At 51.7% G+C, this 14,315-nt stretch overlaps 1 protein-coding gene across 1 annotated transcript in view; it reads right to left on the bottom strand.

Moving 5' to 3' along the window:
• Nucleotides 1-7,781: 7,781 nt before the first annotated feature.
• Nucleotides 7,782-14,315, bottom strand: part of LOC110486697 (speckle-type POZ protein) — a 106,136-nt gene continuing 99,602 nt past the window's right edge. Inside the window, exons 10-11 of the mRNA XM_021558476.2 lie at nt 11,129-11,271; nt 7,782-8,721 (exon numbers count right to left, since the gene is read on the bottom strand). Of these exons, the coding sequence (XP_021414151.1) occupies nt 8,577-8,721; nt 11,129-11,271 (288 nt within the window). The 3' untranslated portion in view covers nt 7,782-8,576. The remainder of the gene's footprint in view (nt 8,722-11,128; nt 11,272-14,315) is intronic.

Genomic DNA, 14,315 nt, shown 5'->3' with positions numbered 1-14,315 from the left:
CCCCTCTTCCTTTTCCTCCTCCCCCCCTCTTCCTTTTCCTCCTCCCCCCCTCTTCCTTTCCTCCTCCCCCCTCTTCCTTTCCTCCTCCCCCCCTCTTCCTTTCCTCCTCCCCCCTCTTCCTTTCCTCCTCCCCCCTCTTCCTTTCCTTCTCCCCATCTTCCTTTCCTTCTCCACCCCCATCTTCCTCCTCCCCCATCTTCCTTCTCCTCCTCCTCCCATCTTCCTTCTCCTTCTCCCCCACTACCTTTCCTTCTCCCCCCCTCTAACCTTTCCTTCTCCTCCCCTCTTCCTTTCCTTCTCCTCCCCTCTTCCTTTCCTTCTCCCCTCCTCTTCCTTTCCTTCTCCCCTCCTCTTCCTTTCCTTCTCCCCTCCTCTTCCTTTCCTTCTCCCCTCCTCTTCCTTTCCTTCTCCCCTCCTCTTCCTTTCCTTCTCCCCCCCTCTTCCTTTCCTTCTCCCCCCTCTTCCTTTCCTTCTCCCCCTCTTCCTTTCCTTCTCCCCTCCTCTTCCTTTCCTTCTCCCCCCCTCTTCCTTTCCTTCTCCCCCCCTCTTCCTTTCCTCATCCCCCCTTCCTTTCCTTCTCCCCCCATCTTCCTTTCCTTCTCCTCCTCCCCCATCTTCCTTTCCTCCTCCCCCCTTCTTCCTTTCCTCCTCCCCCATCTTCCTTCTCCTTCTGCCCCCATCTTCATTCTCCTTCTGCCCCATCTTCATTCTCCTTCTCCCCCCCAATCTTCCTTTCCTCCTCCCCCCATCTTCCTTTCCTTCTCCTCCTCCTCCCCCCATCTTCCTTTCCTTCTCCTCCTCCCCCCCCATCTTCCTTTCCTTCTCCTCCTCCCCCCCATCTTCCTTTCCTTCTCCTCCTCCCCCCCTCTTCCTTTCCTTCTCCCCCCTCTTCCTTTCCTTCTCCCCCCCTCTTCCTTTCCTTCTCCCCCCTCTTCCTTTCCTCATCCCCCCCTTCCTTTCCTTCTCCCCCCATCTTCCTTTCCTTCTCCCCCGCATCTTCCTTTCCTTCTCCTCCTCCCCCCCCTTCCTTTCTTCCTTCTACCCCACCATCTTCCTTTCCTCCTTCTCCCCCACCATCTTCCTTTCCTCCTTCTCCCCCCCATCTTCCTTTCCTCCTCCCCCTCATCTTATTTTCCTCTCCCCCACCATCTTCCTTTCCTCCTTCTCCCCCCACCATCTTCTTTTCCTCCTGCCCCCTTTCCTCCCCCCATCTTCCTTTCCTCCCCCCCATCTTCTTTTCCTCTCCCCCACCATCTTCCTTTCCTCCTTCTCCCCCACCATCTTCCTTTCCTCCTTCTCCCCTACATCTTCCTTTCCTTCTCCCCTCCATCTTCCTTTCCTCCTCCCCCCCTCTTCCTTCTCCCCCCCTCTTCCTTCTCCTCCACCCCCCCTCTTCCTTCTCCTCCTCCCCCCCTCTTCCTTCTCCTCCTCCCCCCCTCTTCCTTCTCCTCCTCCCCCCCTCTTCCTTTCCTTCTCCTCCTCCCCCCATCTTCCTTTCCTTCTCCTCCTCCCCCCATCTTCATTTCCTTCTCCTCCTCCCCCCCATCTTCCTTTCCTTCTCCTCCTCCCCCCATCTTCCTTTCCTTCTCCTCCTCCCCCCATCTTCCTTTCCTTCTCCTCCTCCCCCCATCTTCCTTTCCTTCTCCTCCTCCCCCCCATCTTCCTTTCCTTCTCCTCCTCCCCCCATCTTCCTTTCCTTCTCCTCCTCCCCCCCATCTTCCTTTTCCTCCTCCCCCCCATCTTCCTTTTCCTCCTCCCCCATCTTCCTTTTCCTCCTCCCCCCATCTTCCTTTTCCTCCTCCCCCCATCTTCCTTTTCCTCCTCCCCCCATCTTCCTTTTCCTCCTCCCCCCCTCTTCCTTTTCCTCCTCCCCCCCTCTTCCTTTCCTCCTCCCCCCTCTTCCTTTCCTCCTCCCCCTTCTTCCTTTCCTTCTCCCCATCTTCCTTTCCTTCTCCACCCCCCATCTTCCTTCTCCCCCCATCTTCCTTCTCCCCCCATCTTCCTTCTCCTCCTCCCTCCCATCTTCCTTCTCCTTCCTTCTCCCCCCCTCTACCTTTCCTTCTCCTCCCCTCTACCTTTCCTTCTCCCCCCCTCTTCCTTTCCTTCTCCCCCCTCTTCCTTTCCTTCTCCCCCCTCTTCCTTTCCTTCTCCCCCCCTCTTCCTTTCCTTCTCCCCCCTCTTCCTTTCCTTCTCCCCCCTCTTCCTTTCCTCCTCCCCCCTCTTCCTTTCCTCCTCCCCCCTCTTCCTTTCCTCCTCCCCCCTCTTCCTTTCCTCATCCCCCCCTTCCTTTCCTCCTCCCCCCATCTTCCTTTCCTCCTCCCCCCTTCCTCCTCCCCCCCTCTTCCTTTCCTCCTCCCCCCTCTTCCTCCCCCCTCTTCCTTTCCTCCTCCCCCCTCTTCCTTTCCTCCTCCCCTCTCCCTTTCCTCCTCCCCCTCTCCCTTTCCTCCTCCCCCCTCTCCCTTTCCTCCTCCCCCCTCTTCATTTCCTTCTCCTCCCCCCCATCTTCCTTTCCTCCTCCCCCATCTTCCTTTCCTTCTCCTCCTCCTCCTCCCCCCCATCTTCCTTTCTTTCTCCTCCTCCCCCCCATCTTCCTTTCCTTCTCCTCCTCCCCCCATCTTCCTTTCCTTCTCCTCCTCCCCCCCATCTTCCTTTCCTTCTCCTCCTCCTCCCCCCATTGTCCTTTCCTTCTCCTCCTCCTCCCCCCCATCTTCCTTTCCTTCTCCCCCCTCTTCCTTTCCTCATCCCCCCTTCCTTTCCTCCTCCCCCCCATCTTCCTTTCCTCCTCCCCCCATCTTCCTTTCCTTCTCCTCCTCCCCCATCTTCCTTTCCTCCTCCCCCCCTTCTTCCTTTCCTCCTCCCCCCTCTTCCTTTCCTCCTCCCCCCTCTTCCTTTCCTCCTCCCCCCTCTTCCTTTCCTTCTCCCCCTCCCCCCCCATCTTCCTTCTCCTTCTGCCCCCATCTTCATTCTCCTTCTCCCCCCCAATCTTCCTTTCCTCCTCCCCCCATCTTCCTTTCCTTCTTCTCCTCCTCCCCCCCATCTTCCTTTCCTTCTCCTCCTCCCCCCATCTTCCTTTCCTTCTCCTCCTCCTCCCCCCATTGTCCTTTCCTTCTCCTCCTCCTCCCCCCATCTTCATTTCCTTCTCCCCCCCCCCCATCTTCCTTTCCTTCTCCTCCTCCCCCCATCTTCCTTTCCCCCCCCCCTCTTCCTTTCCTTCTCCCCCCCTCTTCCTTTCCTCCTCCCCCCTCTTCCTTTCCTCCTCCCCCCTCTTCCTTTCCTTCTCCTCCCCCCCATCTTCCTTTCCTCCTCCCCCATCTTCCTTTCCTTCTCCTCCTCCTCCCCCCCATCTTCCTTTCTTTCTCCTCCTCCCCCCCATCTTCCATTCCTTCTCCTCCTCCCCCCATCTTCCTTTCCTTCTCCTCCTCCCCCCCATCTTCCTTTCCCCCCCCCCCCTCTTCCTTTCCTTCTCCCCCCCTCTTCCTTTCCTCCTCCCCCCTCTTCCTTTCCTCCTCCCCCCTCTTCCTTTCCTTCTCCTCCCCCCCATCTTCCTTTCCTCCTCCCCCCATCTTCCTTTCCTTCTCCTCCTCCTCCCCCCCATCTTCCTTTCTTTCTCCTCCTCCCCCCCATCTTCCTTTTCTTCTCCTCCTCCCCCCCATCTTCCTTTCCTTCTCCTCCTCCTCCCCCCCATCTTCATTTCCTTCCCCCCCCCCCATCTTCCTTTCCTTCTCCTCCTCCCCCCCATCTTCCTTTCCTCCTCCTCCTCCTCCCCATCTTCCTTTCCTCCTCCTCCTCCTCCTCCTTTCCTCCTTCTCCCCCTCCTCCTTTCCTCCTCCCCCCTCTTCCTTTCCTTCTCCCCCCCTCTTCCTTTCCTCCTCCCCCCCTCTTCCTTTCCTCCTCCCCCCCTCTTCCTTTCCTCCTCCCCCCCTCTTCCTTCTCCTTCTCCCCCCATCTTCCTTTCCTTCTCCTCCTCCCCCCATCTTCCTTTCCTTCTCCTCCTCCCCCCATCTTCCTTTCCTCCTCCTCCTTCTCCTCCTCCCCCCCCATCTTCCTTTCCTTCTCCTCCTCCCCCCATCTTCCTTTCCTTCTCCTCCTCCCCCATCTTCCTTTCCTTCTCCTCCTCCCCCCATCTTCCTTTCCTTCTCCTCCTCCCCCCATCTTCCTTTCCTTCTCCTCCTCCCCCCATCTTCCTTTCCTTCTCCTCCCCCCATCTTCCTTTCCTTCTCCTCCCCCCATCTTCCTTTCCTTCTCCTCCCCCCATCTTCCTTTCCTTCTCCTCCTCCCCCCATCTTCCTTTCCTTCTCCTCCTCCCCCCATCTTCCTTTCCTTCTCCTCCTCCCCCCATCTTCCTTTCCTTCTCCTCCTCCCCCATCTTCCTTTCCTCCTCCTCCTCCCCCCCATCTTCCTTTCCTCCTCCTCCTCCCCACCCCCATCTTCCTTTCCTTCTCCTCCTCCCCCCATCTTCCTTTCCCCCCCCCCTCTTCCTTTCCTTCTCCCCCCCTCTTCCTTTCCTCCTCCCCCCTCTTCCTTTCCTCCTCCCCCCTCTTCCTTTCCTTCTCCTCCCCCCCATCTTCCTTTCCTCCTCCCCCCATCTTCCTTTCCTTCTCCTCCTCCTCCCCCCATCTTCCTTTCTTTCTCCTCCTCCCCCCCATCTTCCTTTTCTTCTCCTCCTCCCCCCCATCTTCCTTTCCTTCTCCTCCTCCTCCCCCCCCATCTTCATTTCCTTCCCCCCCCCCCATCTTCCTTTCCTTCTCCTCCTCCCCCCCATCTTCCTTTCCTCCTCCTCCTCCTCCCCCATCTTCCTTTCCTCCTCCTCCTCCTCCTCCTTTCCTCCTTCTCCCCCTCCTCCTTTCCTCCTCCCCCCTCTTCCTTTCCTTCTCCCCCCCTCTTCCTTTCCTCCTCCCCCCCTCTTCCTTTCCTCCTCCCCCCCTCTTCCTTTCCTCCTCCCCCCCTCTTCCTTTCCTCCTCCCCCCCCTCTTCCTTCTCCTTCTCCCCCCATCTTCCTTTCCTTCTCCTCCTCCCCCCATCTTCCTTTCCTCCTCCTCCTTCTCCTCCTCCCCCCCATCTTCCTTTCCTTCTCCTCCTCCCCCCCATCTTCCTTTCCTTCTCCTCCTCCCCCCATCTTCCTTTCCTTCTCCTCCTCCCCCCATCTTCCTTTCCTTCTCCTCCTCCCCCCATCTTCCTTTCCTTCTCCTCCTCCCCCCATCTTCCTTTCCTTCTCCTCCCCCCATCTTCCTTTCCTTCTCCTCCTCCCCCCATCTTCCTTTCCTTCTCCTCCTCCCCCCATCTTCCTTTCCTTCTCCTCCTCCCCCCATCTTCCTTTCCTTCTCCTCCTCCCCCCATCTTCCTTTCCTTCTCCTCCTCCCCCATCTTCCTTTCCTCCTCCTCCTCCCCCCCATCTTCCTTTCCACCTCCTCCTCCCCACCCCCATCTTCCTTTCCTCCTCCTCCTCCCCCATCTTCCTTTCCTCCTTCTCCCCCATCTTCCTTTCCTCCTTCTCCCCCATCTTCCTTTCCTCCTTCTCCCCCCATCTTCCTTTCCTCCTTCTCCCCCCATCTTCCTTTCCTTCTCCTCCTCCTCCCCCCCCCCCATCTTCCCTTCCTTCTTCTCCTCCCCCCCATCTTCCTTTCCTCCTCCCCCCATCTTCCTTTCCTCCTCCCCCCATCTTCCTTTCCTCCTCCCCCATCTTCCTTTCCTCCTCCTCCTCCCCCCATCTTCCTTTCCTCCTCCTCCTCCCCCATCTTCCTTTCCTCCTTCTCCCCCTCCTCCCCCCATCTTCCTTTCCTCCTTCTCCCCCTCCTCCCCCCCATCTTCCTTTCCTCCTTCTCCCCCCATCTTCCTTTCCTCCTTCCCCCCCCCCCCCCATCTTCCTTTCCTCCTTCTCCCCCCCCCATCTTCCTTTCCTCACCCCTCCCCTCCTCACCCCTCTCTCCCTCCCTCCCTCTTCTTCCTGCTGCAGGGCAGAGTGGAGCAGTGGACATCAATCTTAAGGCCGGCTTCTCGTCTTTAGCTGTGGCGGGCTGACACGGCCACAGAGCTTGTTACTCAGTTTACAGCACTGACCTGCTGGCTCATCTCTCACTCCCATTAAGAGAGGCATGGGAAAGAGGGAGAGGGAGGAGGGGAAGGAAGGACAGAGCAACAGACTTTTACAGCGTGTATGACAATAGCACACGCCTCTCCTCATCTATCCCTCTATCCAGCCATCTCTCCCCAATGGTCTAAACTGCTGACAGCGCCCCAACAAACACACCCAAGGAAAGCTAGGACATGAGTATGTAAAGCAAAGAAGCCAGCTCAGAGGAGTTCTCTCTCCTCAAAGACAGACTTGTTGGTATTATAAAGGAGACCTGACAACAATTCAAGGACAAGGCTTAGTAAGAGGAAGTGTGACTAAACAGTACGTATAGAAATACACTCAATGTGGTTCAAGATGACACGCACATGTACACACACACAAACCTTTATCTTAACGGCAGAGTCTTTGCCATGGTTGCAGTGTCTAGAAAGCATACTCAGAGGTTGTTGTGCAAACAGTACTATATCAGAATGGCATATTCTCTCTGGTCTCTATACCGCTTCTCCCCCACAGGCCTCTACACCGCTTCTCCTCCCCTCCCACTCGCCTAGCTTTGCCTGAGACCACTCCCCCCCCCCCCCCCCCCCCCCCCCCACTAGCCTAGCTTTACCTGTGACCACTCCCCCCCCCACTAGCCTAGCTTTGCCCCCCCCCCACTAGCCTAGCTTTACCTGTGACCACTCCCCCCACAAGCCTAGCTTTGCACCCCCCCCCCCACTAGCCTAGCTTTGCCTGTGACCACTCCCCCCCACTAGCCTAGCTCTGCCTGTGACCAGTCCCCCCCCCCCCCCACCCACTAGCCTAGCTTTGCCTGTGACCACTTTCCCTCCCCCCCACGAGCCTAGCTTTGCCTGTGACCACTTTCCCTCCCCCCCACGAGCCTAGCTTTGCCTGTGACCCCCCCCACGAGCCTAGCTTTGCCTGTGACCCCCCCCCCCCCCCACGAGCCTAACTTTGCCTGTGACCACTTTCCCTCCCCCCACTAGCCTAGCTTTGCCTGTGACCACTCCCCCCTCCCCTCCGACTAGCCTAGCTTTGCCTGTGACCACTCAGTTGTCCATCTCCTACATGCTCCTTCTCTCTATACTAATAATACCAGGGATCACACCATTCTATCCTAAAAGAGATGTAGGTTGTGTCCCAAATGGCCACCCTAGTCACAAGTAGTGTACTAAACATGGAATAGGGTGCCTTTTGGGCCACAATTGTAGCTACTGTACAGTCTGGACGGTGTGTTAGCTAGTGGACAGAGGTGGCTGGGACATCTGGCAGATGATGACTGATAGACTGGGGTGGAAACAGCTTCTCTAGAGTCTTCAGGGTGATGGGAGTGCTGATAGGAGTCCTGCTGAGCTACAACCTCGGTCAACAGAGACAAATCCTGTTCAAATACACACCATTAGCCCAGCAGACCGAGGAGATTACATCTGTAGTCACAGACAGGAAGCACACTAAGACCAAGTCAAACACAACTAGAACTGACAATGCCAACAGGAAAGCTTATACACCAGACACACCCTGACACTTACAGTACAGTAGGATGAGGTGTGTGTAGGGGATTTAGCAGACTTTGATCATGTGTGGATGAGATGTAAAATAGGGCTGAGTGCAGCAGTTTCAAATGAGTGTTTAACCAGTCAATCGTTGGCAGACATGGTCACCACACACACACACTAATAACTCAGTAGATATTGAAAGACAACAAGGCTTTTACAATCCAAAATAGCTGTATTTTGTGTTGAGACTAAACATTTGTTAGCGTTTTGACAGTGACGCAGGAGTGCCTTCTAATTCCACCAATGAGGAAAGTAGTCCTGAAAAGGGTCAGAGTAAAAACAGTTGATATAATATGTTTTTGTATGTCGTTTTTCTAAGAGAAAAAGGTTGGACATGTTGAACATTAAAACGTGTTCATCTCCATCTTGTTTCTTGCAAAAAAATCACCTTTCTTTTTGCCCTTCGGTGAGAAAAATGCTTAAAATGTTATTTTGTACAAGATGGATGTCAAACATGAACTACAGGGTTTTTCTCTGCTCAGGGAAGATGACTGGGACATGGTGGCACTTCATCACCCAAAACTTTCTCTTTGTCCATTTTTGGTTATTGTCTTTTTTGTTTGTTTTTCTGATTTCATACATAAAGCTTGGGCTTTTACACAATGCTACAAGGAGGACTTTAAAAAAAAGTAAAGTAAAAAAAAAATGCATTTACAACTTCTACCTCCCTCCTATACCCAAACACTCTGTTCTCTACAGGTGTACAGGGTAAGACAAGGTAGTCACTGTCTATATTCAGTTATCAGGGTGGATCATCCCTTTTTTTCATCGTCTTTGTACCAAATCCACATCATCCCCCCTGTATTTTCAGCTGAGGGAGGAGGGAGGGAGGAGCTCTGGTATCAATCTGGGCATCTCTAGGTTCTGGAGGGGGCCTGGAGGAGGAGGAGAGCAGACCCCTCTGTGGTCCCAGGGTAGAGCAGAGCTGGGCAAGGGATCCAGGGACACTAGGACTGTTTGAGGCGTTTGCGTGGGGGTCCCAGGAAGGGGCACTGGGCCGAGGCCAGGGAGCGATAGGCCTCAGCCACCAGGTGGGGGTGGGATGCCACCATGGACTTCCAGCCAGACGTCTCCATCACCTCAGCAGCATGGCTAGAGAAAAGAGACACAGAGAGAGAGGTGGGGGAGAAAGAGGAAGGGGCGAGAGAGGGGGAGGGACAAAGAGAGAAAAGTCAGAAGGAGAGGACGAAAGAGTGAGGCAGAGAGCGAGAAGGAGAGATATTAGCACTGTTCTAACCTGGCCCCTCCCTCCATCCTCCACACAAACCTGACAGACTGCATACCACTGGGCCCTGTGGGAATCCCCAGCCTCCTCACACCCTCAGGGTGCAGTACTGCACTATCACGCACACACATACATGGCCTTTAATGACATTTGTTCTGTGTATTAGTGTGTGTGTGTTAATGAAAGTCAATGTGTGTCCAGCAGCATACCTCCCAGACATCCAAGCCCACCTCTGACCCAGTTCCCTGGTAAGGACATGTATCCCCTGCTCCCTCTAATGGGCAATGGGCTGTGAGCTATGAGCTATGAGCTGTGCCTGGGGTTAGCAGACCAGCAAAGGGCACAGAGAGAGCAGCCACAGCTGGAGAGCAGGCCGGGCCCAGGGGGCTGGGGGAGAGGGGGAGGAGAGGGGAGAGAGAAGGGAGGGAGAAAATGGAAGGAGAGCGAGAGGAAGAGAGAAGGGGGCTAACAGTGGTGTTGACTACAGGGCGGGGGGAGGGAGGTCTGGGGTTTATTGGTTACACTGTGTAGTTTCTTTTCTATATTCGTCCTCTTTATTGATTTCAGTTGTTGTCGATGTTGTCTGAGGGAGGAGGGTTGATAGCGCTTTGCAAGCCAGAGTCCCCCATGGTCAATTTCCACAACAACAACAGTCAAATTAAACTGGCATAATGCCCATAACCACAATTAGGAGTGGAATCACGAGAGAGAGAGAGAGAGAGAGAGAGAGAGAGAGAGAGAGAGAGAGAGAGAGAGAGAGAGAGAGAGAGAGAGAGAGAGAGAGGGGCATTTAGCGAAAATGTTCTGAGTGAGGGTTACAGTAACAGTATGTGTTAGGTATATAGAGAGTGTTCTGAGTGAGAGTTACAGTAACGGTATGTGTAAGGTAAATAGAGAGTGTTCTGAGTGAGGGGTACAGTAACGGTATGTGTTAGGTAAATAGAGAGTGTTCTGAGTGAGGGGTAGAGTAACGGTATGTGTTAGGTATATAGAGAGTGTTCTGAGTGAGGGTTACAGTAACGGTATGTGTTAGGTATTTAGCGAGAGTGTTTTGAGTGAGGGGTACAGTAACAGTGTGTGTTAGGTATATAGAGAGTGTTCTGAGTGAGAGTTACAGTAACGGTATGTGTAAGGTAAATAGAGAGTGTTCTGAGTGAGGGGTACAGTAACGGTATGTGTTAGGTAAATAGAGAGTGTTCTGAGTGAGGGGTAGAGTAACGGTATGTGTTAGGTATATAGAGAGTGTTCTGAGTGAGGGTTACAGTAACGGTATGTGTTAGGTATTTAGCGAGAGTGTTTTGAGTGAGGGGTACAGTAACAGTGTGTGTTAGGTATATAGAGAGTGTTCTGAGTGAGAGTTACAGTAACGGTATGTGTAAGGTAAATAGAGAGTGTTCTGAGTGAGGGGTACAGTAACGGTATGTGTTAGGTAAATAGAGAGTGTTCTGAGTGAGGGGTAGAGTAACGGTATGTGTTAGGTATATAGAGAGTGTTCTGAGTGAGGGTTACAGTAACGGTATGTGTTAGGTATTTAGCGAGAGTGTTTTGAGTGAGGGGTACAGTAACAGTGTGTGTTAGGTATATAGAGAGTGTTCTGAGTGAGGGTTACAGTAACGGTATGTGTTAGGGGTACAGTAACGGTATGTGTTAGGTATATAGAGTGTTCTGAGTGAGGGATAAAGTAACTGTGTTAGGTATATAGAGAGTGTTCTCAGTGAGGGATAAAGTAACAGTGTGTGTTAGGTATATAGAGAGTGTTCTGAGTGAGAGTTACAGTAACGGTATGTGTTAGGTAAATAGAGTGTTCTGAGTGAGGGATAAAGTAACTGTGTGTTAGGTATATAGAGAGTGTTCTGAGTGAGGGGTACAGTACCTGTGTGTTAGGTATATAGAGAGTGTTCTGAGTGAGGGTTACAGTGCCGGTATGTGCTAGGTATTTAGCGAGTTTTCTGAGTGAGGGGTACAGTAACAGTGTGTTAGGTATATAGAGAGTGTTCTGAGTGAGGGGTACAGTAACAGTATGTGTTAGGTATATAGAGAGTGTTCTGTGAGTGAGGAGTATAGAATGAGAGCGGGGTGCAGTGTGTGTGTTTGAGTGAGGATTATAGAATGAGAGCGGGGTGCAGTGTGTGTGTGAGTGAGGAGTATAGAATGAGAGCGGGGTGCAGTGTGTGTGTTTGAGTGAGGAGTATAGAATGAGAGTGGGGTGCAGTGTGTGTGTTTGAGTGAGGAGTATAGAATGAGAGTGGGGTGCAGTGTGTGTGTGCCACTCACTAGTTGATGAAGTCCACAGCCTGTGTTTTGAGTTGGTCTGCACTGTGCAGGTCTGCCAGGATGAGGATCTCTGCAGTGTTCTCCACAGACAGACTGGTGCACAGAGCATCCTCACACATCACCTTCAGCCTCTCCAGAGCATACTGACAGAGAGACGGGGGGGGGGGGGGGGGGGGGGAGAAAACTAATACATTTGTACTTGCTATCTGTCACCATTTACAATAGGAAATGCTGGACAGTGTAATGATTTCATAACATCAAATTGCTCCTGTCACGTCAATGAAGCTAGTTTGACAGAGAGAGGGAGAGGGTTTGAAAAGGAGTGTTGACAGTGAGTGGTGGAGGTGGAGCGCGGGAACCAGGGAGAGAGAGCAGAGATCATGGTAGTGTGTAAACACTGAAAGGTGATTTATCTGACGTCCTGTTAAACCCTGAGTGTCCAACTCAACACACCACGGTGCAGTACACCCACAGTGTAGACAAACACACACAACTCTGAGGCAGAAAGTCACTCACAAAAGGCCACTTTCCACACACTGACAGATAGGCGAGTGTGTCCTTGTGTGAAAATGGGCACATCACATATACACTACATGACCAAAAGTATGGACACCTGCACGTCAAACATCTCATTCCAAAACCATGGGCATTAATATGGAGATGGTCCCCCCTTTGCTGCAATAACAGCCTCCTGGGAAGGCTTTCCACTAGATGTTGGAACATTGCTGCAGGGACTTGCTTCCATTCAGCCACAAGAGCATTTGTGAGATCAGGCACTGATGTTGGGCGATTAGGCCTGGCTCGCAGTCGGCGTTCCAATTCATCCCAAATGTGTTCGATGGGGTTGAGGTCAGGGCTCTGTGCAGGCCAGTCAAGTTCTTCCACATCGATCTCGACAAACCATTTCTGTATGAACCTCGCTTTGTGCACGGGGGCATTGTCCTGCTGAAACAGGAAGGGGCCTTCCCCAAACTGTTGGCACAAATTTGGAAGCACAGAATCATTTAGAATGTCATTGTATGATGTAGAGTTAAGATTTCCCTTTACTGGAACTAAGGGGCCTGGCCCGAACCATGAAAAACAGCCCTGGACCATTATTCCACCAAACGTTACAGTTGGCACAATGTATTGGGGCAAATAGCCTTCTCCTGGCATCCGCCAAACCCAGATTCGTCTGTCGGACTGCAAGATGGTGAAGCGCAAGTCATCACTTCAGAGAACGCTTTCCACTGCTCCAGCGAGCTTTACACCACTCCAGACGACGCTAGGCTGCTCGGCTATGGAAGCTACTGACAAACAGTTCTTATGCTGACGTTGCTTCCAAAGGCAATTTGGAACTCGGAAGTGAGTGTTGCAGCCGAGAGCAGACAATTTTTAAGCGCTACGAGCTTCAGCACTCCGTCCCATTCTATGAGCTTGTGTGGCCTACCACTTCACGGCTGAGCCGTTGTTGCTCCTAGACGTTTCCACTTCATAATAACAGCACTTAAAGTTGACCAGGGGAGCTCTAGCAGGGCAGAAATTTGACAAACTGACTTGTTGGAAAGGTGGCATCCTATGACAGTGCCACGTTGAAAGTCACTGAGCTCTTCAGTAAGGCCATTCCACTGCCAATGTTTGTATATGGAGATTGCATGGCTGTGTGTTTGATTTTATACACCTGTCAGAAATGGGTGTGGCTGAAATAGCCCAATCCACTAACTTGAAGGGGTGTCCACATACCTTTGTATATATATAGGAGAGGTTGACGATTAATCGGAATGGCCGATTAATTTGGGCCGATTTCAAGATTTCATAACAAATCGGAAATCTTTTTTTTTTTTTTACACCTTTATTTAACTAGGCAAGTCAGTTAAGAACACATTCTTATTTTCAATGATGACCTAGGAAAAGGTGGGTTAACTGCCTTGTTCATTGGCAGAACAACAGATTTTCAGTGTCAGTTCGGGGGATCCAATCTTGCAACCGTACAGTTAACTAGTCCAACGCTCTAACCACCTGATTACATTGCACTCCACGAGGAGCCTGCCTGTTACACGAATGCAGTAAGCCAAGGTAAGCTGCTAGCTAGCATTAAACTTATCTTATAAAAAAAAAACTATCAATCATAATCATAACTACACATGGTTGATGATATTACTAGTTTAACTAGCGTGTCCTGCGCTGCATATAATCGATGCGGTGCGTATTCGTGAAAAAGGACTGTCGTTGCTCCAAACTGTACCTAACCATAAACATCTATGCCTTTCTTAAAATCAATACACAGAAGTATATATTTTTAAACCTGAATATTTAGCTAAAGGAAATCCAGGTTAGCAGGCAATATTAACCAGGTGAAATTGTGTCACTTCTCTTGCGTTCATTGCATGCAGTCAGTGTATATGCAACAGTTTGGGCCGCCTAATTTGCCAGAATTTTACGTAATTATGACTTAACATTGAAGGTTGTGCAATGTAACAGGGATATTTAGACTTATGGATGCCACCCGTTAGATAAAATACGGAACGGTTCCGTATTTCACTGAAAGAATAAACGTCTTGTTTTCGAGATTATAATTTCCGGATTCGACCATATTAATGACCTAAGGCTCATATTTCTGTGTGTTATTATGTTATAACTAAGTCTATGATTTGATAGAGCAGTCTGAGCAGTGGTAGGCACCAGCAGGCTCGTAAGCATTCATTCAAACAGCACTTTTGTGCATTTGCCAGCAGCTCTTCGTTGTACTTCAAGCATTGAGCTGTTTATGACTTCAAGCCCATCAACTCCCGAGATTAGGATGGTGTAACCGATGTGAAAGGGCTAGCTAGTTAGCGGGGTGCGCACTAATACTGTTTCAAACGTCACTCGCTCTGAGACTTGGAGTAGTTGTTCCCCTTGCTCTACATGGGTAACGCTGCTTTGAGGGTGGCTGTTGTCGATCTGTTCCTGGTTCGAGCCCAGGTAGGGGCGAGGAGAGGGACAGAAGCTATGCTGTTACACTGGCAATACTAAAGTGCCTATAAGAACATCCAATAGTCAAAGGTTAATGAAATACAAATGGTATAGAGAGAAATAGTCCTATAATTCCTATAATAACTACAACCTAAAACTTCTTACCTGGGAATATTGAAGACTCATGTTAAAAGGAACCACCAGCTTTCATATGTTCTGAGCAAGGAACTTGAACTTTAGCTTTCTTACATGG

This window comes from Oncorhynchus mykiss, chromosome 13, assembly GCF_013265735.2.
Source record: "Oncorhynchus mykiss isolate Arlee chromosome 13, USDA_OmykA_1.1, whole genome shotgun sequence".
Lineage (NCBI taxonomy): Eukaryota > Metazoa > Chordata > Actinopteri > Salmoniformes > Salmonidae > Oncorhynchus > Oncorhynchus mykiss.
This window is presented reverse-complemented; position numbering and strand designations above follow the sequence as displayed.